Source organism: Leucopleurus acutus (genome assembly GCF_964270905.1).
Source record: "Leucopleurus acutus genome assembly, chromosome: 6".
Lineage (NCBI taxonomy): Eukaryota > Metazoa > Chordata > Mammalia > Artiodactyla > Delphinidae > Leucopleurus > Leucopleurus acutus.
In genome coordinates, this window is record NC_139149.1 from 57,937,905 (window position 1) to 57,962,523 (window position 24,619).

The window sequence follows — 24,619 nt, forward strand, 5'->3', positions numbered from 1 at the left end:
ATTAGTCTGTGAATTAAAGAAAAAAAATGTTTTGGGACGAACAACGACAAAACAAAAAAATATATACTTTTGTCTTGGTCTTGTGACTTTCCTTGGAAACAAGGTGAGCTGCCTCTCTGCTATCAGTTAACAGTGGAGGAGAGTTCAACTGTGTTCAACTAATGTATAAATAAAGTAGATGGGTTTTTTTCACTTCTAAAAAATGGCAGGTTTCCGCTTCTCAGAATCATCTGACTTATATCGGTAATTTAACTGAATGCTTATAAAACTCAAAGAACAAACAAAATGGTTAAGATGTAATAAATCCAAACAAGCTTTAGCATATTAAGTTTTGAAAACACAGAATACTGTGCTCTCTTCCAAATCACTTACATGTGCTTAAAATGCACAAAAGAGCCCACCCATGGTAAACAGCAGGATATACAAATTCTCTTCTTCTGTCTTTTCAAAAATGAAAGATTTACAGAAGACTTTGAATAGTGTAATCCTCTGGTTTGTACCTTAACATGATACATAGTTCAGCCATGAGAAAAGAGTGAAAATACCAATTTGGAGCTTTTTTGAGTGAAGGGTAATGGTTTCTGGAATTTTCCTTGAACCCAAACTCGGTGCATTTTCACTTTTTTTTTCCTATTAACTTGTAAGCGACGATCGACCAGATTTTGCTTCTCATTTAACCCAGCCTTGCAGAACATATCGTGGACTTCCCCTGTGAGACAAGAAAGGCAGTCAAATGTATGATATGTGACTTGGGGGGAGGGGCAGTCAGGAACAATGGAACATTAACGGAATGAATGACCATCTGAATTTTCATTTATACCAAGAAACATTCTCTAGTACAAATTGGTGAAGGAAACCCATGACACCAAGTGGTTTTCTTCTATTTCACACAAACATACCAAGTATAAACAGTTGAACACAGCAGGTGTTAACAGATATACAACACTATAGGTTGCAGCTTTCAATATTTTGAAAGGTGCCCAGATCTGAGTTTTTGTTGGTTTGCAGAGACCCCAAATGGCACATTGTAAAAGTACTCACATAAGTTTGGGGAAAGTCCTTGAATGAAGGATTCATTTTAAATGCTTTTTTAAAATGAGAAATTGACAAGAGATAAGTAATTTTCTATGGACTCTTAAAATCACATTCCCTCTTTTGGCTGTGGCACGTCATCAATTTTTTCATATCTGGGCTAACAGTACCTCTGAAATGGAAACTTCGTTAGGGTATGAGGATGAAACAAGTGATTCTTTAAATTGGAAAAAGATTAAAAGGCAAAAAGGCCACTTCCAAGCTTTTACATAGAACAGTTATAATCACTAAGGTGTAAAGACCTCTAATGTTTATTCAACTGTTGAAGCCTCATTTTTAGAGCTTCTAAGTTTCTCCCTGCAAATAATACCCAAGGAAAGTTTTTACAGCTAATTATTTCCTCTTATAGATAAACATACCTTTTGTAAAGAAATATGCTCTGGTACCATCTCCTCGAACATAAAAGTTTTCAGATAAACAATGCCCTAAAAAAAAAAAAAGTGTGACAAGAGAAACTTAGTATTCCTTAAGAAAACCACCACCACCAATAACAACAAAATTGACATGAAATGTAAACACAGCATTCTTTAAAACACAAGAAAATAACTCCAAACTGAATATATCATTACCCCTTTTAAAACGAAGCTGAGTCTTATCGTATCTTCCATAGTCCCGAAATAACAGCATTCCCCCAGGTTTCAGTAACTTGGACAGTCGGTTTACAACACCTTGCATCCTTTGAAAACAAAGCAAGAGACTCTGTGGAAGTCTTGTTTTATACGTCACATTTAACCTCTTTAATGATAAAATAAGCACAGCTCAATGAGGCCAAAGAAATGTAAGCCACAAATATAAGGGGAACAAAACCAAAAATATTTTGTATAGAAAGAAAAAAGGACACCAACTTGCTAAATAATCAGATTCAAAAAGCCTAGAATATCAAGAAATCACCCAAATGACCAGAGCGGTAACTTCACAGAGCTTGATGTTGTAATGTCAATGCTGAACTGCAAAACCACATAGACATTCCTGATATTAACAGCAAATTAAGGTAGTTCCAAGGCAGAAAAAAATGAAGTCGTTTCATTTTCCTTGCAAGATAAAAATTATGCCAGAACTGTCCCAATAAGACATACCTAAACGGGGATCACCTTTCCTCCAAAACTAGCTGCTTTTCCTCCTGACTTCTTTATTTAGTTCAAAGGTACTAAATTCACCGAAGTGTAACACCTCAGAGAAATCTTTGACTCCTTTTATTTTTCTCTTCTTCCACTATCCTCAGCACAACCATTTGGTCATCAAATTGTATGTCTTTTTAAAAAAACTACATATTTGGGCTTCCCTGGTGACGCACTGGTTGAGAGTCCGCCTGCCGATGCAGGGGATACGGGTTCGTGCCCCGGTCCTGGAGGATCCCACGTGCCGCGGAGCGGCTGGGCCCGTGAGCCATGGCCGCTGAGCCAGCGCGTCCGGAGCCTGTGCTCTGCAACGGGAGAGGCCCCAACAGTGAGAGGCCCGCGTACGGCAAAAAAAAAAAAAAAAAAACTACATATTTGATCGTTTCTCTCTCTCGTATCCCATTGGTACTCCCTTAGTATACAAACTCCAACATCCTCAGGCTGGAAACAGAATTGCTTCTTAATAGGTGTTATTATTATCCCTGCCAATCCTCCCTGCGTATTATTGATGAATTAGTATGCTTAAAATGATGGTTTTGTCAAATCATCCCTTTGCTCAAATTTTCATGATTTTAATCCACAGGATAAAATCTTAGTTTCTTATTTGAGCCCTTAAGATCACCTACAACTGACCTCAATCTTTCCAACATCTTTCCCACTACTTCCTAATCTGAAGCATCTTTAGCCAAACTGTTACACGCTTGGCTCTGAGCAGTCCATGCCTTTGCTCATGTGGTTTCCCCTCAAAGAATTCTCTCCTCCTTACTCTTTGCCTATTTAAATTCTATTCACACTCTAAGCCCCAGCTCAATACTGGGAAGCTTTTATTACTTTCTTTCCTTTACTGCTTATTCTATCCATCTGGTTCCCAAACATGACCCCTTGTGACTGGTTTTTTTTTTTCTTTTTTTTTTTAAATTTATTTTTGGCTGTGTTGGGTCTTCGCTGCTGCGTGTGGGCTTTCTCTAGTTGTGGCAAGCAGGGGCCACTCTTTGTTGCAGTGTGCGGGCTTCTCACTGCGGTGGCTTCTCATTGTGGAGCACAGGCTCTAGGCGCGTGGGCTTCAGTAGTTGTGGCATGCAGGCTCAGTAGTTGTGGCTCACGGGCTTAGTTGCTGCGAGGCATGTGGGATCTTCCTAGACCAGGGATCGAACCCGTGTCCCCAGCATTGGCAGGCAGATTCTCGACCAATGTGCCACCAGGGAAGCCTGTGACTGCTTTTGATTTAACGTTTTTGGTTAAGTGTTCAAGGCCTTATATGTGATTATGGTACAGTCATGACAAAGATTTCAGATCTCATATCAAGCCAAGTGACTGACATTGGCTGCCGACGGAGCTCTACTGCAAAGGACTCTTAAGACTCACAGGGAATGCCAATCTACAAAATCAATTATCAATGTCTGCCCTGGGCAGAGAATGGTAAATGGCAGCCTGTGTACTAAGTCCTTGCTGTCTCTGCTTTATACAAGCTTCTTAAAACTTCTCAGCATACCTTATTTTAAAAATTAGGGGTTTTGATCAGATAATCTGTAAATTCCTTCCAATTAAAACACTGTTCAGGGACTTCCCTGGTGGCACAGTGGTTAAGAATCCGCCTGCCAATGCAGGGGACACAGGTTCGAGCCCTGGTCCGGGAAGATCCCACATGCCGCGGAGCAACTAAGCCCATGCGCCAAAACTACTGAGCCTGTGAGCCACAACTACTGAAGCCCGTGCATTAGAACCTGTGCTCCGAAACAAGAGAAGCCACCACAACGAGAAGCCCACGCACCGTGACGAAGAGTAGACCCTGCTCCCCGCAACTAGACAAAGCCGGCACGCAGCAATGAAGACCCAATGCAGCCAAAAATTTTTAAAAATTAAAAAAAAATAAAAATTTAAAACACTGTTAAGTGGAATAACAGGGTGAAACAGTATGTCAGGTTATGAAAGAAATAAGTAGTAAGAAAATGAAAGTAACTATGAAAACAAGAGAGAAATGACAGAAAAAGGTGCCATGATTAGAAAAAAAGCTCTTTAAAAAACCTGGAACCTAAGTACATGAAAGAGAAAAAGAAAAGTATTTTTCCTTGTTTATTTTATTACAGGTTATTTTCACACTGTGCTATATCCTTAGAATTTGACAATTAAAGAAAACCATATCTAAACCTTAAAATATTCACTTTCCGGATAAATGTTTTACGTACAGAGAAAAAAAATCTCTTTCTGCAATTATTAGCAAAACAAGCATGAAACGAAAACACAAAAAAACAAACAGCCAAATACTTCAAAATGTAGCCTCCTTCTGCAAATCCTCTCCTTCCAACTATCCTTTAAAGTCTGCGTTGCAGGTGAAGGCAAGAGGTGGGGAGCTGCTTCTCTTATCAGCCCATCTTGGGTCATAATGCAATTCCAGAGCCAGTTCCTGAGAAATGCAGGTGGGAGTGGCCTGCAGGTGAGATGGACAAGAATGGGGGAAAGCCCCTTTTCTTTTTTCATCTGACTTGGGCCAACTCTGCTATCCTCACCTATCGCTGGATGGAGGGAGAGGAGAAGGAAAAAAAGAGATTAAAAAAAAAAGAGTGTTTATTGACTATTCGATGCTTAGATCTTTAGAAAACATATCATACTTTTATTTCAATAACAAGAAGGACAGCTACCTATTTTTTTTGTAGCCTTCTATGGTTTACTCCCATTTAAGTTGGGACCCCAAGACTCAAGGTCTAGCTGAACTTCCAAGCTGGCAATAAGCCATTTTTCTAGAATCTTCCTGGGGCTGAATCTACTACCACAGTGCTAGATGACCCTAAAGATACTGCCTTACTTTTCACTTACTATTACCCAACTTCTACTCATTCACCTCATATTTAGATCATTTCCACGTAGGTAAGAAAGTAGCTACTGACATGATACATCTGAACTTATTTTATAATAAATAAATAGAATGAATATATGTACTATAAAAACAATCTTTCCAAGATATCTGCTTCCCCTTCTCTTTAACATTCAATTCAACTCATGACAAAAATACATTATCTAAACTAATTGAAATAGTCTTTTTGAGGTCTCATTTTGAATTTAAACATTTCCTGTTATAGGCGTCAGAAAATCTTGTTCACTATCCACCTACTCTATCCTTTTTACTATTCATCCTTTTAACTGCGAAACAAAATACATAGGTGACATCCTTCTACCAGTACCTGAATAATGCCAACAGTATAAACAGATTAGCAGAAAGAAATAGGTTATAGAAACTGGGAGGAAGTAACTTCATGGAACTTGATATATCTCACCAGGTGCAATTATATATTTCACTCGTTATTTGGAAATCTAATTTGCTTTTCCACAAGTAATCAAAGTGCACATCTCTGAATGAGAAGTGAAAGGACTGTAAAGGGTCCTAGTGACCTTATAATAGCAAAGAAGGAAGGACACAATACTCGATTTATTTGGGAAAGAGTCACACTCACCAAACAAAAAGTGGTTGATGCCAAGTCCGTATCTATTACCAGAAGATCACGAAAACCCAATTTTAAGAAACATTATGAAGGCACAACCCCTGACACTTACCACATGTGTCTTAATACATACAAGGTGGCAAAATTTTAAGAAAAGTGATCATTTTAATTGCTGGTAATATCTCTTTGTGCTTCCTCTTTAGAGAAAAGCTGTATTTATTATTTCAAAATCTTATGTGAACAAAAATATTTAAGTCATGAATATTTAAATGATGGCACTAGGCCAATCTTAGATTATAAAGGTCCGAGGTTAATCTGGCAAATTTTGATAACCCCTAATTCCCTAGTGGGCTTCTTTGAAACAAATATTTTAAAGCCCATCGATAGAACAGTGTGAAGCCAAACAGATTTACAGCCCACCTCTTCATGAACATTCAGCAAGATGCTAAATCAAAGATGTTTGTTTCTGATCACCAATGTACAATTTCCCTCTCAGGAGTCTATTAGGCTGTTCTGAATTTGTAATTTCCTTGAAGCTCTGTCACTTTTAATAGGTATGTGTCTTGCCAGAAGATGCTTACTTCATTCTGACAGTGACAGAAAGCTCACTAAAGAAGTAGTGTCACCAGTTTCTTTCTGAAAGTCTGAAGAAAGGAAAAACTACATTTAAAAGGCTGCATATTATACATAATGTAGTTCATTAATAAATTCAAGAATTGTCATTTTTGCTTTGATAGTTTTGAAAGCCACTCCTGATAAAGGGGCTGTACACATTTGCTCTGCCCTTTAGTCTTCATTTACCTGTCAGGATGAATGGAAGAGAGCACAAAGACGAGGAGAATGACATCCAGGATCCCATCTGGAAAAGGGTAGGGTAGGCCATCGTCACAAACGTCATGAACAAAGGCACAGCACTGGGCTGCTCTGTATGACGCGTGCGACTGTCATGATAAAGGAATGAAAAGACAAAAACAGTTGTTAGCAGACTTCTAGTATTTTTCTCAAATTAAAAAGGTCAATTTAACTTCTCTCAAGTGCCTTTCTTCTATAAATTTGATTTTTGGATTAGGTATTCTGTTAGGTTATTTCAAGCTATCATTAAAAATTAAGTCTAGCACTTGGGCTTGATAACAAATATTCTTTTGCAATCCCTCTTTAGCTTGAAAAGTGGAGTAGGGCAGTCTTTCTGAGTCAGTAGGCAGTGTTGCTGGAAGCCCACCCTGTGTTACTTCAGAGGCACTGAGATGGTCCTCGGTTCTCTCTCTCACTGCTTATTCCATGCCTCCTTTGGCATTAATATATAAATATCCTATAGTACATAATCAACATTAGGTAATGGTGATGGCTGTACAACTCTAAATATACTAAAAATCACAGGTTTGTATACTTTAAAATGGTGAAATTTATGGTATGTGAACTATACCTCAATAAAGATGCTATTTTAAAAAACCACATCCACACGCAATTTGCCTATAAAAACAACGCTAGAAGGATATATAGCAAAATACTAACAGTGATTCACTCTAGGACTCTAAAAAAGCATATTATAGGTAAATTTTATCTTCCCCTTTAGGCTTTTCAGTATTTTAGAAAATGTCTACAATGAAAAACTATTAACTCTTATTACCAGAAATTATGTTCCATGTGTTTACTATACATTTTTGTTAGAATTTCCATTCCTTTTCCATTTCCTAAAATTACCTCTTTTTGCTATGATAATGCTTACTAGCATTTGGGAATTGTTCAAATAAGGCCAGGTTCCCACCACTGTTTTCCTTACAGTTGAGACATTTTAGATTTGTAATATATGCCTTTTCAGACCTTTTTTTTTTTTCAAAATTTTTAATTTAATGAGTGCCTACTATGTGCCAAACTGTGTGTAAAGCTCTAGGGACATAAATATAAATACCATCTTGTAGGAACCACTCTCTTGAACTCTATATTAAATCCCAAACAACTTCTATTGTTTTAGGGTAACATCTTAGGCATCAGTTGATGATATGATTTACAAAATTGTAAAAGCTCAGTTAAAAATGGTCACAGATTACATCTGATGCAGTTACATTAAAAAAAAATCACTTCAACAGCAAAAAATTAGATTTTTAATATAGCTCTCTTTAAAGAAAATATAAGGCATACCTTTACCAGCTCCACAGCTCCAGAAGCGAAATCACAACAATAAAGAAAGAACTCTGGAGCATTCCTATGAAAATGAAAGAAATATTTAAATCTAGAGCCCAGATATGCTGAAGCTACAGAAGAAAGGAAAGTGTAGGTTTGAATTTGTTAGTATTTCTTTAACAGAATTTTGGATGACACTTGGCTTGTTGTTTCTTCTTTTTAGACACTGTTCTCTGCAGTGGTGTGTGGATGCCTTCATGTTGTTTCTGAACCAACATTATCTCAAACACTTATCAATTACAGGGTGACTTTCAAATTCCTGCCCTGATTTTAAGGCCCTCCATTATGTGGGCCTACTTGCTCTATATCCCATCATACTCTCCCAAGGGAAACCTCCAAAGCCATCCATCAGCGTTACTCAATCTTCCTCCTACCCCTCACAGGCACTCTTTCTTGTCTGCCTCCAGCCAGCGTGGCCTGTAACTCCTCTTAGCTTAGCCAAGTTCTATCCTCTCCAAGGACCCTCAACCCCCAGTTGCATTTACGTGCTGTTAAATATAATATTAATATGTTTATATTAACAGCATGTAAATACAACTTCTAAAAATAATAAAACACTAATATATTCTTATCGTTTCAAGTGACTGTCAAACTTTTCTTTCCTCTGCCGTTGCGGAGCACAGGCTCCGGACGCGCAGGCTCAGTGGCCATGGCTCACGGCCCCAGCTGCTCCGCGGCATGGGGGATCTTCCCGGACCGGGGCACGAACCCATGTCTCCTGCATTGGCAGGCGGACTCTCAACCACTGCGCCACCAGGGAAGCCCGATTTTCAAACTTTTATTGAGCCTTATACATGGACCAAGCATTAGAATACAAAGTAGTAAATGAAACTGTCTAATAAAACTGTCAAGTAAGAGTATGGGATTTGGGAGCCAATTACACCTGTGTTTAAATCCTGGATTTGCCAGTTATTAACACTGAATTTGACTTAACTTCTCCGAGGCTCAGTTGCTTTACCTACAATACGTAAATAAAGTAAGCAAATTCAGGGGTTTTTTTTGGGGGGGGGATGTTTACCCATATGAAAATCCTGACTAATTTTAATTGGCCTCCACTGAACTTAGACAAGTTCTATTTGGTCTTTACCTGAAATTCAGTAACAATGGCTGAGCCATGGTTACTAATGGGCAGGCACATACAGCTGTCCCTTGAACAATACAGGTTTGAACTTCGCAGGTCCACTTACACATGGATATTTTTCAATAGTAAATACTAAGTGCTATATGGTCCGTGGTTGATGGAATCTGCGGATACAGAAGGAACCACAAATACGAAGGGTCGACTGTAAATTATTCGTGGACTAACCCCCCACATTGTTCAAGGGTCAACTGTACTTTGAATTTTGTGGGTCAGTACCCTTCCTAATCATACCTTGTATGCTATTAGCAAAGGATCCTTGCATCATCTTGCTTAGTAGTGTGTCTGAATCACAGAAAGAGATCAGTATGTCCTAAACAGTAATTATAGGTATGGTCCTGGCTCTTGTGGATTTTATAGCCTAGTTGGGGACATATACAATTTCTATAGAAGTGTGCATAAGGCAGGCACCCTCAGGTGAAAGTCTTAAGAATTTTGAAGGAGGGGGATGGCATTACTAAGTGGGAAGAAGGGGAAAGGGTTTAGAAGTGGGAGTCACATGCTAGGGATGAGAAGCAGAGTTGATCCTGAGAGCCCAGTGTGTGACAGGATATATGGGCTTTGAAGCACATAATTAGAACTTCCAATTTGATTCAGGAGGCATTTCAAGCAAGGAGGACTTCTAAATAAATACGGAATATAAGCACAAATATGCATTTAGCAAAATCTCACCCAGGCTTGCATTACTCTCAAATGCTACTCATTGATGAATACTACATTCATGTATAATATTCATATATAGTATAGTATTCATATATAGTGCCATCTTCAAATTAAGATCTGTCCAAATAAATTAATGTATCATGAATAGGATATGGTTATGAAAAGTTAACCAGTACTGAATCAAAGTTAAAACTTGTGCTGCTTATATTTTCTCATCCATCCCATATAAAAATTGTGCTTTATTGCAGCATATATACCCTTATTGTTTCCTATGAAATCCATATATTTGTGACTTGTAATTGTTGGTTGGTCACACATGTTTGAAATGTCTCAAAAAACACTCACATACATATAGTACTATGTGGTATGATGGCTAAGGGCAAGGGCTCTGAAACAAGACTGCCAAGGGTTGAATCCTGGCTCTACCACTTAGTTGGGTGACCATGGAAGAGTCATCTAATCTCTCTGTAATTGGTTTCTTCACCTTTATTTTTTAAAATTAATTCTTTTATATTAGAGTATAGTTGATTAACAATGTTGTGTTAGTTTCAGGTGTACAGCAAGGTGATTCAGTTACACATATACATGTATCTATTCTTTTTCAAATTCTTTTCCCATTTAGGTTATTACAGAATATTGAGCACAGTTCCTTGTGCTATACAGTAGGTCCTTGTTAGTTATCTATTTTAAATCTAGTAGTAGTGTGTATATGTCAATCCCAAACTCCTAACAGAGATAAATATGGCATCTAAGTTGGTTGTAAGGATTGAATGGACTCATATATGTAGAGTTTCTAGAAAGGTGCCTGACTCAAGAGTAAGCACCTAATAAATGTTAGTCATTCTTATTATTGTTGCTATCATCATCACCATCATCATTATCATCATTGTTATCATCATTAAAGGAAGATCTGCCTCTGCCTTCCAGGAACTTAAAAACTTAAGAAATTAACATGGTTCTATAAATACTTCCATATAGCTCAAAATGCTTCTCTGGACACTGGCACATCTAGCTTTTATGAAAGGTATGCAGTCTATCTTTGGGCAGTAGTTACTAAACACTCACAAGATACAGAACAGTCTAGTAAGCTAAAGGAAGGCATGTACCATTTGCCATGTGTCCTACCAGACGGCAGCTTGACCTCTGAAACTGAATTCCCACTGCATCAGCAACCCAAGTTGGTCTTGTGATCACCCAATGACTTTCCAGAGCTTTTCAGTAAAATCGGCTGACTGCCTTGGCCCTTCTCCCAGCAAACAGGTGTAAATATCACCACTACCACCACACCACCAAGCACTCTCTTGGCAAGGGGTTTAAGAATTAAATGATCCTTGGAGAATGATATGACCTCTCAATTCCAGAGGTCTAATTATGGTAAAATATTCTAAAAATGTAAAACATTAATCTTATACTCTCCAAAAGTAATAAAACACAATTTCTGTGGTGGGAAAAAAAGTCTAATCCTCCCTTTGGAAGGCTAATCACTGGTTGCCTTTTAAAGATGAATTAATTATCTCAGGTTATTGAGCTACAGTGATTTCTAAAATATGAATATGAGGCAAAAAAAACCCAAAAAGACATATCCACAAAGAAAGAGTCAGGGGGTGAGAGGCAAGAGCTTGCAATTATTAGTTGGAGGGAGAAGTAGAAGAGGGAAAAATACAACTAACAAGTGGGGAGCCAGAGGTATTAATCAGTCAGTGTGTACCAAGCTCTATCTATATTGTATTGTTAGGCTACCTGAAAAATCAGATTAGAGTAAAATATGCTCTTTACCTCAAGGAATATATGAATAGTAGTTGAAGAAATAAGACATAGAGAAACGATATGCTAAATAATAACTTGAGGTTAAGTCATAAAGTAACACACAATCAACTGCCAGTGTAGTAGATTTATGTGTATTACAAGTTCAGAGATCACAGGGGTGAAGGAATCTGGCTACGTGGTATAAAAGTATAGGAAATTTTGGCCCAGAAATTGGAAAAGGGAAAACAAAGAAAATAAGTCCCGAAAGAGGAAGACCATTCAGAACTGCAAATTGGCCAGCACCACTTCTGGCTGGACACTTTAACTGGTAATTTGATGATATTAGGGAATTACTTAATTTTTATTATGTTAGGTTTATAATAGTAATGAAGTATGTCCTGCTTTTTGGAGATCCATCATAAGTACTTAAAGTGTCATGATGTTGGCCTTATGTTAGTAACTGTTGAAACAAGGTGGTGGGTGTATGAGAATACACTGTATTACTCAGTTTTTCTGAATGCTTTTACATTTTCACAATGGAAAGTTAAAAAAAAAAGGCTTTCTTAAATTTAAAAATAGGCATAGTGAAAAGACTGAAAGGAATTATAACAAAAATTCTGTCAGCAGCTATGCTAATGGTAGTGGGAATAATGGGTGATTCCCCCCAACCCATTTTCCTCTAATGGGAATGTTCTACAAATGTGCTTATGTTGATTTTATAATGGAAAAATAATGGGAAAGCTATCATGTAAACTTAAAAAAAAATAGAGACTTGACAGACCAGCCATAGGTAAAAGGTGTTAAAGTTTTGTAAGGTGTATCTTCTTCATCACCTACTAAAACACATAGGTGAGGTGGTGAACGGGAAGGGCAACTCAGGAGAACATCTTTGCTTTGAATCTTAGGGTTAGGTGCTATAACTCCAAACAATTTCAAGTCCAGATACAGTCATTTGAGAAGGTTTTATACTGGGTGTGGCTCCAGAAGTGATGACAAAAAAATGAGTTTAAAGCTTACACTTTATTTTGTGTAAGCTTTAAACTCAATTCTCTATGTGTAAAATGACACCTAAATAACCTGGAGGGGTAAATAAATCTCTAAAGTTCAGCAATTCCCAGCTCAGCAGAAGGATCCAACCAACCTTTTACTCTCTTCTTATTCCCTCATCCACATAAACACAAGCTTAAAAAATTACTTCAACTCATGGTGGACAACCCAGGCCTGTGAAACATTATTTTCAGAGTAATTCTCAGTTCACATGAAATTAGACACTCAGCCAAGACACTTCTTTTGAAATTTCCTTTAGTCATTGTTTATATAGGAACAAGAACACTACTGGCATATACATGACAACTTTTTCCCAGAATTTCTCAACCTCCCATATGTATGTAGAATTTTGTAGGAGAAAACTCTAAAACTCACTGCAAAGTGTTCAGAATTGGAAAAACACTATTCCCAGCACCACAGCCAACCTAAAATCAAAGAATAAACAAATATTATGAAAATAAAGTTAAATTTTCCTCACCAATGTCAGATTTTTTAATTAAAAAAAAACTAAAAGAAATTTACTGGATCTCTGGGTATAGGAGAGTTTTCTAAACTCAAAAGCAATGAAGTAAATCACAAGAATAATATGCACTGAGAAATCTGACTTATGGAAACAGCTAAAATTTTTACATACCAAACCCCAAAATAAACCAAATTAAAAGGTGACAAACATACTGTGAAAAAAACATTTGCATTAAATATGATAAAGGGCAGAGCTCATTTTTTAAAAAGCATCTGATAAATAAAGGAAATAAACAGAACACAAAAGAAGTACAAATGACTTCTAAACGTTTGAAGAACTATATGACCTATTTAACAATCAAAGGAATGCAAATTAAAATAAGGTATAATTTTTGTCTAACAAAGCAGAAAGCACTAAAATAAGAATATTCCAATCAGTAAGGGTGTGATGAAACAGACCTACACTGCTGTGAATTGGTATTAGTACAACTTCTTAGAAAGCAATTTGGCAATACATTTTAACAGTACTAAAATTTTTAAATAAATTATGAACTAGTAAATTGAACCCAAATAATAAAAGAAAATGCAGAAAAGTCTATACCCAAAGATGTTTGCTGTTGAAAACCTGAAAACAATTTAAATGCCCAGTCAAGTGAAAACAGGTAAGTAGAATCATAGTATTCCACATAGTGAAGTATTTTGCAGCCATGAAAATGTTTATAGAGAATTTTTAAAGATAGGGAAAACTGTTTATGTTATAATGTTCAATACAAACAAAGCAAAACCCCAAAATGCAGGTAGAGTATAGCTCAACTATACAAAACAGTATAAAGGAAAGGAGAAAAAAGTCAGTTAAATGTTAATAGTGGTTAAATTAAATCCTTTGTTTATGGGACTGTAGATTATTTTATTCTTTCTCTTTAGCAAATTCTCTGTAAGCAGTATATATTATCTTTACAATCAGAAGGAAAAGGTTTATTTTTTAAAACAGAAAATCAAGGTCTACACCAGATTATAGCAAATTACATACTTCACTTATTTCTATTTCACCTAAAAGTGGGTAATAACAGAAAGAGATAGAAATTAAGGCCAAAACTTTATTGGTATTTAAAACTTCCTTCAAGTTAGAAATTAAAGTAGACAAATTAAAAAAAATTTAAATCACAAACTTAAAACCTGACTAATTAAAGATATGAGTCCCTTAAATAATTTTTATGCACAAAAGTATATGAACACTTATTTAATAGTTAGATTTGATCATTTCTCCCCTAAAAAATCTGGATCGTTATTAAAGTAATATGGAATGTACATTGAAAAATTTTTGCCCCTGCAGTACCATACCTCTAGGATTCTGAAAGTGGCGTTGCTACCAGGAAACAATTCAGTCTTCAGAGGTCCTTTTCTGTGTTCTTTGGAGTCTAGGTTGGAAAAATCAGATCCTGCTTTGTTTTGACCATCTGATGAGCCAGAACTTTCTCTATCATGATTTTTTTCTTCAGGCATAGTAGGGCAGTGCATTCTTGAGAAACAGTTTGCAGCATGAACTTTTACATGATTCCATGATAATTCTTTTACTTTCTCTTCAGTTTTTTGACCAACTGGAAGAATTTCAGGAAATTCCCTCAACAGCCAATTACGATCTTTGAAAAACTTATTCTTATGTATCTTATAAAATGTGTCCCAATATTTACTAGCTTCACTCTCATACTTCACTAAAATAAAGAGAAGAAAAAGGATTTATTTTACTATGAATTATATTTATCATTAGTTACTATTTTAATAACTAAATATATTTAATAATTAAATACTGTTAAATACATTACATATACTATTCACTTATAACAATTATATTTACTATTGAATAACTTTAATATTATAATAATTTTTATTTATCTGATTTTTTTTAACTTTTTTTTTTTTTTTTTTTTTTTTGCGGTACGCGTGCCTCTCACTGCTGTGGCCTCTCCCGTTGCGGAGCACAGGCTCCAGACGCAAAGGCTCAGCGGCCATGGCTCACGGGCCCAGCCGCTCCGTGGCATGTGGGATCCTCCCGGACCGGGGCACGAACCTGTGTACCCTGCATCGGCAGGCGGACTCTCAACCACTAAGCCACCAGGGAAGCCCTTTTTTTTTAACATCTTTATTGGAGTATAATTGCTTTACAATGGTGTGTTAGTTTCTGCTATAAGGGAAGCCCTTTTTTAACCTTTTAAAGGTTAAAACTACAGAGTGTTAATCCTCACAAAATGTGTCAATGTGTGGGTTATTTGGGCTTACCCTGGTAAGTCTGCTTCTGTCTCAATAGTTTAGCCAATAAATTTTTGTGAGGAATATAATCATTGCATACTGCTTTCTACAGTCTAATCTTGAAATCTTAATGATCACATTTTTACCAATAACCTGTAAGGCTCTTTATTATCTTAGAGAAATGATACCTCATTTTTTATGTCTCTGTAAATGCAGCTTCAACACGACAAATGTCTGTGCAAACTGGTAATCAAACAGGAAATTGTGGAATAATAAATGACATAATCTTAGGGCTAGAACGGTCCATTGCAATAATCTACTCCAACCCCCTTGTTTCACGTTTGAAGAAAGGACACACAGAGAAATGAACCCGCTTGTATGGGTCCTGGAGCCCGGTCACAGCAGAAGCAGGACCGTATGATCGGACTCCTGGGGTCTAGGGGCCATCCCGTAACTCCATTCTTCACCCACCTCCAGAGGCACCTCTTCTTATTGACATCTCCTAATATGAAGCCTTAAAGAGAATTTCTGATACAATTTAAAAAGAGATATGCATTTTGTGATGTCATCCCTTCGATTACCCTGGGTCTCAGCATCAGGGTTAGGTCAACAGTCTCAGACCTTCAGGCAATTCTTAGCTTTCTGCCTCTTTCTATCTGCAGCTTAAATTAGTATAATCATTAATTCACTCACTTTCTCAATCACTCACTCAAGAAACATTTCTTGGATACTATTACATACCAGACCTAATCCCTGGGTTAGGAACTACTTTCGCCCAGTGTAGACACGTGACATTTCTAAAGTGCCTTCAAAAAATTAAAAAAACCTTCCATTAATATAGAATAATTTTCAAGACTTAATGTTAGGTGAGAAAGCAAAATGTAGAACAATAAGTATATGATGCAACTATTTATTAGAAACAAAAGAAGAAAAAAATACATGTGTGTACATACACAGAAAACAGTCATGTATGTATATACACATATTTACTGCTATATGGGCAGAATACTTCTGGAAGGATAATCACATAATTAGTAGTACTGGTTGCCTCTAAAGAGTGGAACTGAGTGGCTGGGGACCAGGGTTTGAGGAAGAATTCTCATTTGAATTTTGATCCATGTGAAATTATAATCTATTCCAAAAATAAACTAAAACTAAAAACAACAGACTCATTTCTTTGAGAATTTTAAAGAAGCCCTTACCCTCAGAACAAGCAGTTGCCTATAGTCAGGTTTGTCTCTGTTACAGAACCCTGTCCTGAAGCCCTTATATTTTTTCTTTTCTTTCCACTTTTATCTTTATGGCCTTGTACCATGGATCCCCACCCATCTGGCCACAAGACTTCCTTCCCATCAGGGCTGAATTGTATCTGGCAGCAGGACTGCTAGAAAGACAGAAACTCCCATCTGTATTTAAGGTCTGAGAAATGAAAGTAGATCTCTGTAACAAAAGAATTATGTGATGTTGAAGTCCAAAACATGCTCTCATCCGCACTAACGGGAGGAAGCCTATTTATCACTAATCTAAAAATGCTGTATATCTTTAAAATAGTTCTATCTCTACTTTTAGAAATTGGAGTGTACCTGATATACTGTGTAAGAAAACAAAACAACATTCCGAAAATCAGACTCAGGAGGAATTAGGAAACCGTCAAATTTCCCCAGGGTCTTCTCGCACCTTCTCTTCTTCCTTTTACCTTAAGAACTCTCTTTGTAACTCACTCTATGCTGGTAAAAGATTTTTCTGCTTAATAAAAGGTGACCCACCTAAGAAGACGTATATTTAGTCAAATCTCTAGCATTTGAGTTTCCAATACCAAGTTACTTGTGAAGTGAGTTTGAACCTAACTATAAGTAACTAGAATGTAATATAAGTGATTAATTTGTGGGAATATCCCCCTCGGAATTAATTGCCAGGGGAAGAGATAGACAGCAGTGGAGTAACTTGAAAGAAAAGATGTTCATAGCAGTGCTATGTATAGTAAGAAAAAGTGGAAATAACTCAAACAGCCAGCAACATAGGAATGACCAAGCAAACCATGCATGTCAAAACAGAGTAAACTTATGTAGCAATTAAAATTTAAAGGATAATAATATTAAGAGAAAATATTCACACAGAATGGTCTATACACTGACTGCAACTCTAAAATTTATTTTATATTCATTTATAACCATCAGATGGAAATTTGGAGTGCTGGTAACAACTTAACGATTATTAGGTAGTTCTTTCTTTTGCAAAGTTTTATCTACATCTTACATGACGATAAAGAATCTTGGTTGAATTCTTCATTCTACTTGCCCAAAGAGTTTCCTCATTTGATGAGGGGTTGAGTTAGAGCAGCGGCCCCCAACCTTTTTGGCACCAGGGACCAGTTTCGTGGAAGACAATTTTTCCACAGAGGTGGGGGGTGGGGGGGTGATGGTTCAGGAGGTAATGCGAGCGATGGGGAGCGATGGGGAGCGGCAGATGAAGCTTCACTCACTCACCTGCTGCTCACCTCCTGCTGTGCAGCCTGGTTCCTAACAGGCCACGGGCCGGACCCCTGAATTAGAGTATCTCTATGTTTAAGCTCTAAAAAGTCTATGTACTTTCCTATTAAATCCCATGAATTTATGGAGAACATTAAACATTCAGTTCTACAAACTGCAAAATCTTGGATCAGATTGCTGTCATAAATATGAGCCTGTACTACTGTTTAATTTCTACAGTTTATAAAGAAAATGAATTTGCAGTGAGGTGACTAGAATCTGGTGCAGGTACCAAATATATCAAGCACCTAAATTCAACCCTAGCTTATCCAATCTTTAAAAAGGATCTGATTACTATTAAAAGATGATGGTCAAGGTCTGCTGATATATACGCTTTCAAGCCTTTTTCAAGTATTTCCCACTCAGGAATTAGGAGGAAAAAAACAAACATCACATAAATCATTGTACCAATAACAGCAGCACAATAGTACATACTAAGTGTTTATTTTGTGCCAGGCACTATGTCAAATGTTACTTGGATTTTTTTCCCATTTAATCCTAATAATACCTCTCAGATAGACATGTTATTCCAATTTACAGACAAAGAAGTTCAAGGTCAGAGGGGATAAAAAAATTTGCCCAGAGTCACCCAGCAGAGCCAGGACCTGAACCAATTCTATCAGACTTTATGCTCTTAACCATTATACATACTGCCTTCCTAACACAAAATCAAGATTAACCCCCTCCAAAATATCTCTGAAAATAATCTGTTTTTCTGATTTTGTACTTCCCTCTCATTATGAAGCATCAAGCTGAAATTAAAACCTCAGTATGACTTATAATCAGTATAACCAAATAGTAAAAATAATGCTGATTGGAGTGAACCTACATAAAGACAGATCAGAAAAACAGACTTAATTAAACCCCATTTGAATTATATAAAAAATAAACTATGCAAGGTTGTATGATGAGATTATGATGAGCAACAGGAACATAAAATGCTCTATGAGAATAGATGGGTTTGTGGGACAGCAACAAAACAGAAACAAAACAGGATAGTCTGGGATAAAGGCTAATGAGCTGGAACTTTTTTTTTTGCTTTTTAAAGTTGTGCTTTTAGCAGTACCTTCAATCAATGCTGGCAACGCCACAGTTCCCAGTAATGTATAACAGCTTCTGAGACCCCACGGAAGCTCAGTCAAACTCATAATTATGGCTATGAGACAAGGAAACACCTCCAGCATATAATTTAATTTCCTGAACTGAAAGAGTATCTGTGATAACAGGGGAATTGGAAGAGCAACTTTTCTGACCATGAGTGAAAAATTTAGCTTAATCCTGCTGTTCGCTCAACTCAAGTTCAGGCCAATAATGATAAAAGAATATAGTGTAGAGAAATCTGCCCTGTCTTCATCTTGTCCAACTGATTTTCTAAACAGGTATATTAATGATCAATTTTTCTTGGAGGAGAAAATTTTCCCTTTACTCTCCAAGGCTGCCAATTCAGAGTTAATTGCTCTCTGCCAATGGCCGTAAAAGGGATGTAGTGATCTGTTTAACCACAGCCAGATGAAGCAACTTCTCAATTATTCATTTATTAAATTCAATACTGCTGAGGGGAAGAAGGACTATGACACACTAACCATACTTAAATATTCAGAATTCACCCTGAATCACACTGAATATAACAACTAAGAAATTGAATTAAACCATTTATATGTATCTGACATATACGATATGATTAATATGTATTATGAAAATTTATTCTAAGTTGCAGTGTAACAAAAGGCAATTTATTTTTTTAATTTTATTTATTTTATTTTTTTAACATCTTTATTGGAGTATAATTGCTTTACAATGGTGTGTTAGTTTCTGCTTTATAACAAAGTGAATCAGTTATACATACACATATGTTCCCATATCTCTTCCCTCTTGTGTCTCCCTCCCTCCCACCCTCCCTATACAAAAGGCAATTTAAAGCTATTTTTGCACAGCAATTACACGAACACCTGAGCTCTCGAAGTTGGAAATTTCCACATGTCACTGATAAAGTTAATTGTCTAATAAAGGAAAACTCTTAAAGTTATGAAATTTAAAGTATACTTCTAAGAGCACTGTATGAAATTAACAACCAAAGCTGACCTACAAACAAGGATCCTAAATTTATCAGCACACAAAACTTTTAGCTACTCTATTTTTTTTTCTCACATAGGACACTCTCAAGTGGTAAGGTATTCACAAAGGAAGGTATAGTGGAATTCTCTTACTATTTTCCTCGACATAGAGAACTCATCCTAGGTAGATAGTTATTTACAAGGGTATTTTAAAGTAAAAATAGCAGCTGCATTTGTTATTAACTTTTAAAAACCCATTACATTTGCTAAATTACCAGCTGAGATATAACACACTAGAGATGTTTTCAGGAAATTATAATCATGTTAACTCAAAAACTGCCAAATGTATCTTTCTCATTTCTCTGAATTAACCTGCTTTAAAAAGAAATCTAAGCTATTATAAAATTTAAAATAAATTACCAAAAGGAAATGTGGAATTAAAAATCATTAATCTGGGCTTCCCTGGTGGCGCAGTGGTTGAGAGTCTGCCTGCCGATGCAGGGGACACAGGTTCGTGCCCCGGTCCGGGAAGATCCCACATGCCGTGGAGCGGCTGGGCCCGTGAGCCATGGCCGCTGAGCCTGCGCTCCGCAACGGGAGACACCACAACAGTGAGAGGCCCGCGTACCGCAAAAAAAAAAAAATCATTAATCTGGGCATCTAACTGAAAGAAATATTGTTAATGAGAGGCCGGATGCTTTACATTTTAATCACAGGAATGAATATGTCAACCACTGTACAGCAGAAGACTGTCTTATTTGTGATGTATAAGTTCTTATTTTCAGAATTGTGGGGGTGTTTCCGGACTTCAGTTCTCACCAAAGGCTGAGACAATAGGTGACAAATGGGAAATGGGAGTGACAGGAGAGACTGACACACAGAGACCAAAAGAAACTTGCCAGAGAGTTGGCCAGCATGGGAGAACAACCAGTATTTCCTCCCAGTGGCATTAAAATAAGTAAGATAAAATCAGTAGACAGTGCTCATGCCGTATACTATTCTGCAAATGGAATACTTTATGATGGGAGAAAACTGGCTCTTTCAAAGACTTAGGACCCTCCTGGATAAGAAGAGGTGGTGATTAACAGGGGCAGTGGGAGAAGAACCGGGTCACAGCTTCCTTTGGGTTTTCACAACGTTTGGGAATAGAGCTTTTAAACGGATCTATTCACCTTGACCCACATTCATCAGAGACATTAGATATCCAATTAGAAGCCTCACCTAGGCTGCTGCAGACTAGCAGGTCGATGATTCCTGGTGGAGACTGGACTGGGTGGCTGGGGAGGTATTTACTCTCACTGTAATGTCCCATCACTCAATATAGTTCCTCAGGACAGAAGTTTTCTTTCTTTGCCACCCTCAACTGCTGCTCTGTGCAACCTTGCTTAAGTGTGATGTAAGGGTCACCCTCAATGTGTGTGTTCCTCTCCTTGTAGCAGTTCTCTGACATGTGTGAAGTCCACTGCACTGAGTGGTGTTATGGGGGGGGGTGGGGGGAGGTAGGAAGGGAGGACGCAGAGGGGACCCAGCAGAAGCCTTGATCACTTTGAGTCATTTTAAAATGAACTCTTTTGTTTTGTGTCTCCACGGCGGCCAGAAAACTTGCTCAGAAACAGACTGCACATGCTAATAAGCAAACCAAATGCTTCAAAGCAGTATCATCAGCCCTCTCCAGTCTGCTTTTCCTGCTTCTATAGAGGAAGGCCAGTCACCACCTTTCTATTTCAGTCACATTATGGTTCTGTGGGAACTGTCATTTTCCTTTACTGTGGTTTCCAAGGCCTGAAAATAACCTTCTCATTAGCTTCACTCAAGTTCATTGTTAACATAAATAGGCCAAAATAGGCAGCCACGTACAGAGCCCTTTAAGGGAACATTATCAGCACTGCTCATCTATTTATGTTCTAAACAGAAATACTCAAAAGAGCATGAAAAAAAAAATCCTTGGTTTTTCGTATTCTCAGGAAATATACTGTGGATAATTTTTAACTTCCTGGAAAAGAATTAAGATGACTGATATCTTTTAATTCTGTTTAGGCTTGACTCTCTCTGTCACATCCAGGTGGCCACTAGCAGAAGCTTGAGTAATGTGGAAAATATGCCTGTGCAGCTGCTGGCAAAGAAGCAAAATTATACTTCCTCAGAAACAGTGTGACAGAGTTCCTGCAAAGGAATGCAGTACGGGCTGATCTGTGAGCAGAACTGCCACCGGTATGCACTCTCAAATCCAGCCCCAACACTCCCTGGCCACATCCCACTCTGGGACTGCATGGCTGGAGTTCATAAAAATAGAATGGTTCTACTGTGGATCAGGTGCTCTTCTTTCTTGTCTATCCTCCAGGACATATTCATGCTTACAGTAAGGAAGGAAAACTAGCTCTGAGGGATAACAAATGATGCCAGAGGATAAGACAGGGCCACACTGCCCCCTTCACTGGCAAAGGGCAGCTCATGAGGGCTGTCTCATTAGCTTAAGTTTCAACAGCTACCTTTGCTTCAAACTTTAGCCTCAAGTGTAGACTAAAGTCACAACAATAGCTAACTACCAGTGGGATTAGTGCTTTTCACTACGCTTGGCTTGCACAGAGGAATGCAAACATCTTTCTCTGGGGAGTTTCAGGACAGCTGATCAATCTGGAAACAAAATTCTATCTCAGGGGTTGGCAAACTTCTGTAAACGGCCAGACGGTACGTAGTCTGTGTGGACTACATAAGGTCCCTGTTGCAACTACTCAACTCTGTAGATATAGCTCAAAAGCAGCCATGGACAATGTTAACAAATGAGTTCCAATAAATCTTTCTTTATAAAAATAGGCAGTGGGCTGGATTTGGCCCCTGGCCATAGTTTACTGCCTCTCATTCTATCTAACAGGTACACTGACAGTGCAACATGAGTGATTGAGAAATGATGATGACCAGAACCAAGTTGTTCTGGCAAAACTAACCTATGGTATTAGAAGCCAGAATAGTGGTTGCTGTTTGTAGAGTCTTAGGGGTTTGGGAAAGTAATTGGGACAGGGCATGAGGAAGTTTCTGGGTTACTGGTAATATTCTGTTCCTTAAAGTGGGTGTTGGGAAAATTCACGGAGTTTTATGAAAACTTTATGAAAATTTATGAATTGTGTTAATTTCTATGGGTATCTGGTACTTCAATAAGCTGTTTTTGTTTTTTTTAAAGAAAAAAAAAATCAACCTGTTTTAAAGGAGAAATCATTTAAGAAAAAAAAGGTAGGAAAATTCTCTCTAGAGAGTGTAAGTGTTGGGCCAACTGCCTGTCGGTTCCCAGCTACGCATTGAGAAGGACAGAGGCCAAATTTTTTTTAGTGTGCTTTTTAAACAAAAATTTGTGGTAAAAAACACGTAACATTTACCATCTTAACCATTTTTAAGTGAAGAGCCCGGTAGTGTTAAGTATATTTACATTGTTGTGAAACAGATGTCCAGAACTTTTTCATCCTGCAAATCTGGAACCCTATACCCATTAAACAACAACTCTGTGTTTCACCCCCTCCCCTAAGCCCTTGCTAACCACCATTCTAATTTCTGTTTCTATGAATCTGACTACTTTAGGTACCTCATATAAGTGGAATCATATAGTATTTGTCTTTTTGTGACTGGCTTATTTCATTTAACATAATGTCCTCAAGGTTCATCCAGATGATAGCATGTGACAGAGATTCCATTTCTTTTTATGGCTGAATAATATTCCATATGAAGAGACCACATTTTGTTTATCAATTTATCTGTTGGACATTTGGGTTGCTTCTACCTTTTGCTATGGTGAATTGTGTTGCTATGAAAATGGGTGTGAAAATATTTCTTCAAGACCCTTTCAATTCTCCTGGCTATATATTCAGAGGTGGGACTGCTAGATGATATGGTAGTTCCATTTTTAATTTTTGGAGGAACTTCCATACTGTTTTCAGTAGAGGTTGTACCATTTTATAATTACTCTAACAGGGCATATAAGGGCTTCATTTCTATGCATCTTCACCCACACTTGTTATTTTCTGGTTTTGTGATTGTAGCATAGGCCAATACTTTAGAAGCCATTTTTAAGGTTGGCAAGGCCTTACCTAAATTAAACTCTAAATATCAAAGGCCTCCAAGAAAAGTACCTCAAATCCTTATTGAAACTTTATGTTCAATAAAAGACCAGAAACATTTTGATATGACTCTACCTTCTTCGCTCAAAGTTTTTGAATCTGTTGAATATTCCTAGCAGGTCAAGTGCACAACAGCATACTAAAAGATGCATAACTAAAGGAAAAAATTTAAATTATGTTCTCATATCCTGTTTGAAATGCCACCCTTATGTATCTCCCAGAGAAAGCAATAATATGACTATAGAAAGAGATTATACTTATAGGGTGAATACATAATTTATTTCTTTAACTTTGGTTCTGCTACACTGGAATAACTGGGAATTCTCCCAAAGGAACAAGTAGATTAGCAAAGGTAGAAGCTAAGAACTCTCTAAAGTAGTGGCACAATTAGGAGGAAAAGAGACTGAGGTGTGAACTGAATCAGTGGAAGGGCACACAGGAAAGCCAGGCTCCAGGAGACACAACATGTAGTTGCTTTACCTTGCTCTTCCAGAAGGACTCGCACAGCTGAGTTTTCTTCTACTTTTTTTCTGGCTGCTTCTTCTTCTTCTTTTGACCACTGCATGTGATCCCTTTCAAAAAATGAAGATTATAAAACATGCTTTATAATTGAAGAAGGCAGAAAAAGAGTGACAAGGGATACCTCTTTCATTCTAGGTTAGTCAAAGGCAAATGACACAAACAAATTCCAAGGCAAATGAATACGTTGTGTCAGATGTTCCTTGTGACAGCGCCGGTGCAACCCTGGAGCGCCTACGGTTCTTCTAACTCTGGGTGTGTTGCAAGCCCCAGCCACCTTC

General features: G+C 37.4%; 1 protein-coding gene across 1 annotated transcript in view; it reads right to left on the reverse strand.

The window, feature by feature from the left end:
• Positions 1 to 372: 372 nt before the first annotated feature.
• METTL8 (methyltransferase 8, tRNA N3-cytidine) overlaps positions 373 to 24,619 on the reverse strand; it is a 77,368-nt gene continuing 53,121 nt past the window's right edge. The window contains exons 3-10 of the mRNA XM_082841639.1: positions 24,300 to 24,391; positions 14,226 to 14,596; positions 12,798 to 12,847; positions 7,787 to 7,850; positions 6,449 to 6,588; positions 1,662 to 1,768; positions 1,452 to 1,517; positions 373 to 709 (exon numbers count right to left, since the gene is read on the reverse strand). Of these exons, the coding sequence (XP_082697765.1) occupies positions 519 to 709; positions 1,452 to 1,517; positions 1,662 to 1,768; positions 6,449 to 6,588; positions 7,787 to 7,850; positions 12,798 to 12,847; positions 14,226 to 14,596; positions 24,300 to 24,391 (1,081 nt within the window). The 3' untranslated portion in view covers positions 373 to 518. The remainder of the gene's footprint in view (positions 710 to 1,451; positions 1,518 to 1,661; positions 1,769 to 6,448; positions 6,589 to 7,786; positions 7,851 to 12,797; positions 12,848 to 14,225; positions 14,597 to 24,299; positions 24,392 to 24,619) is intronic.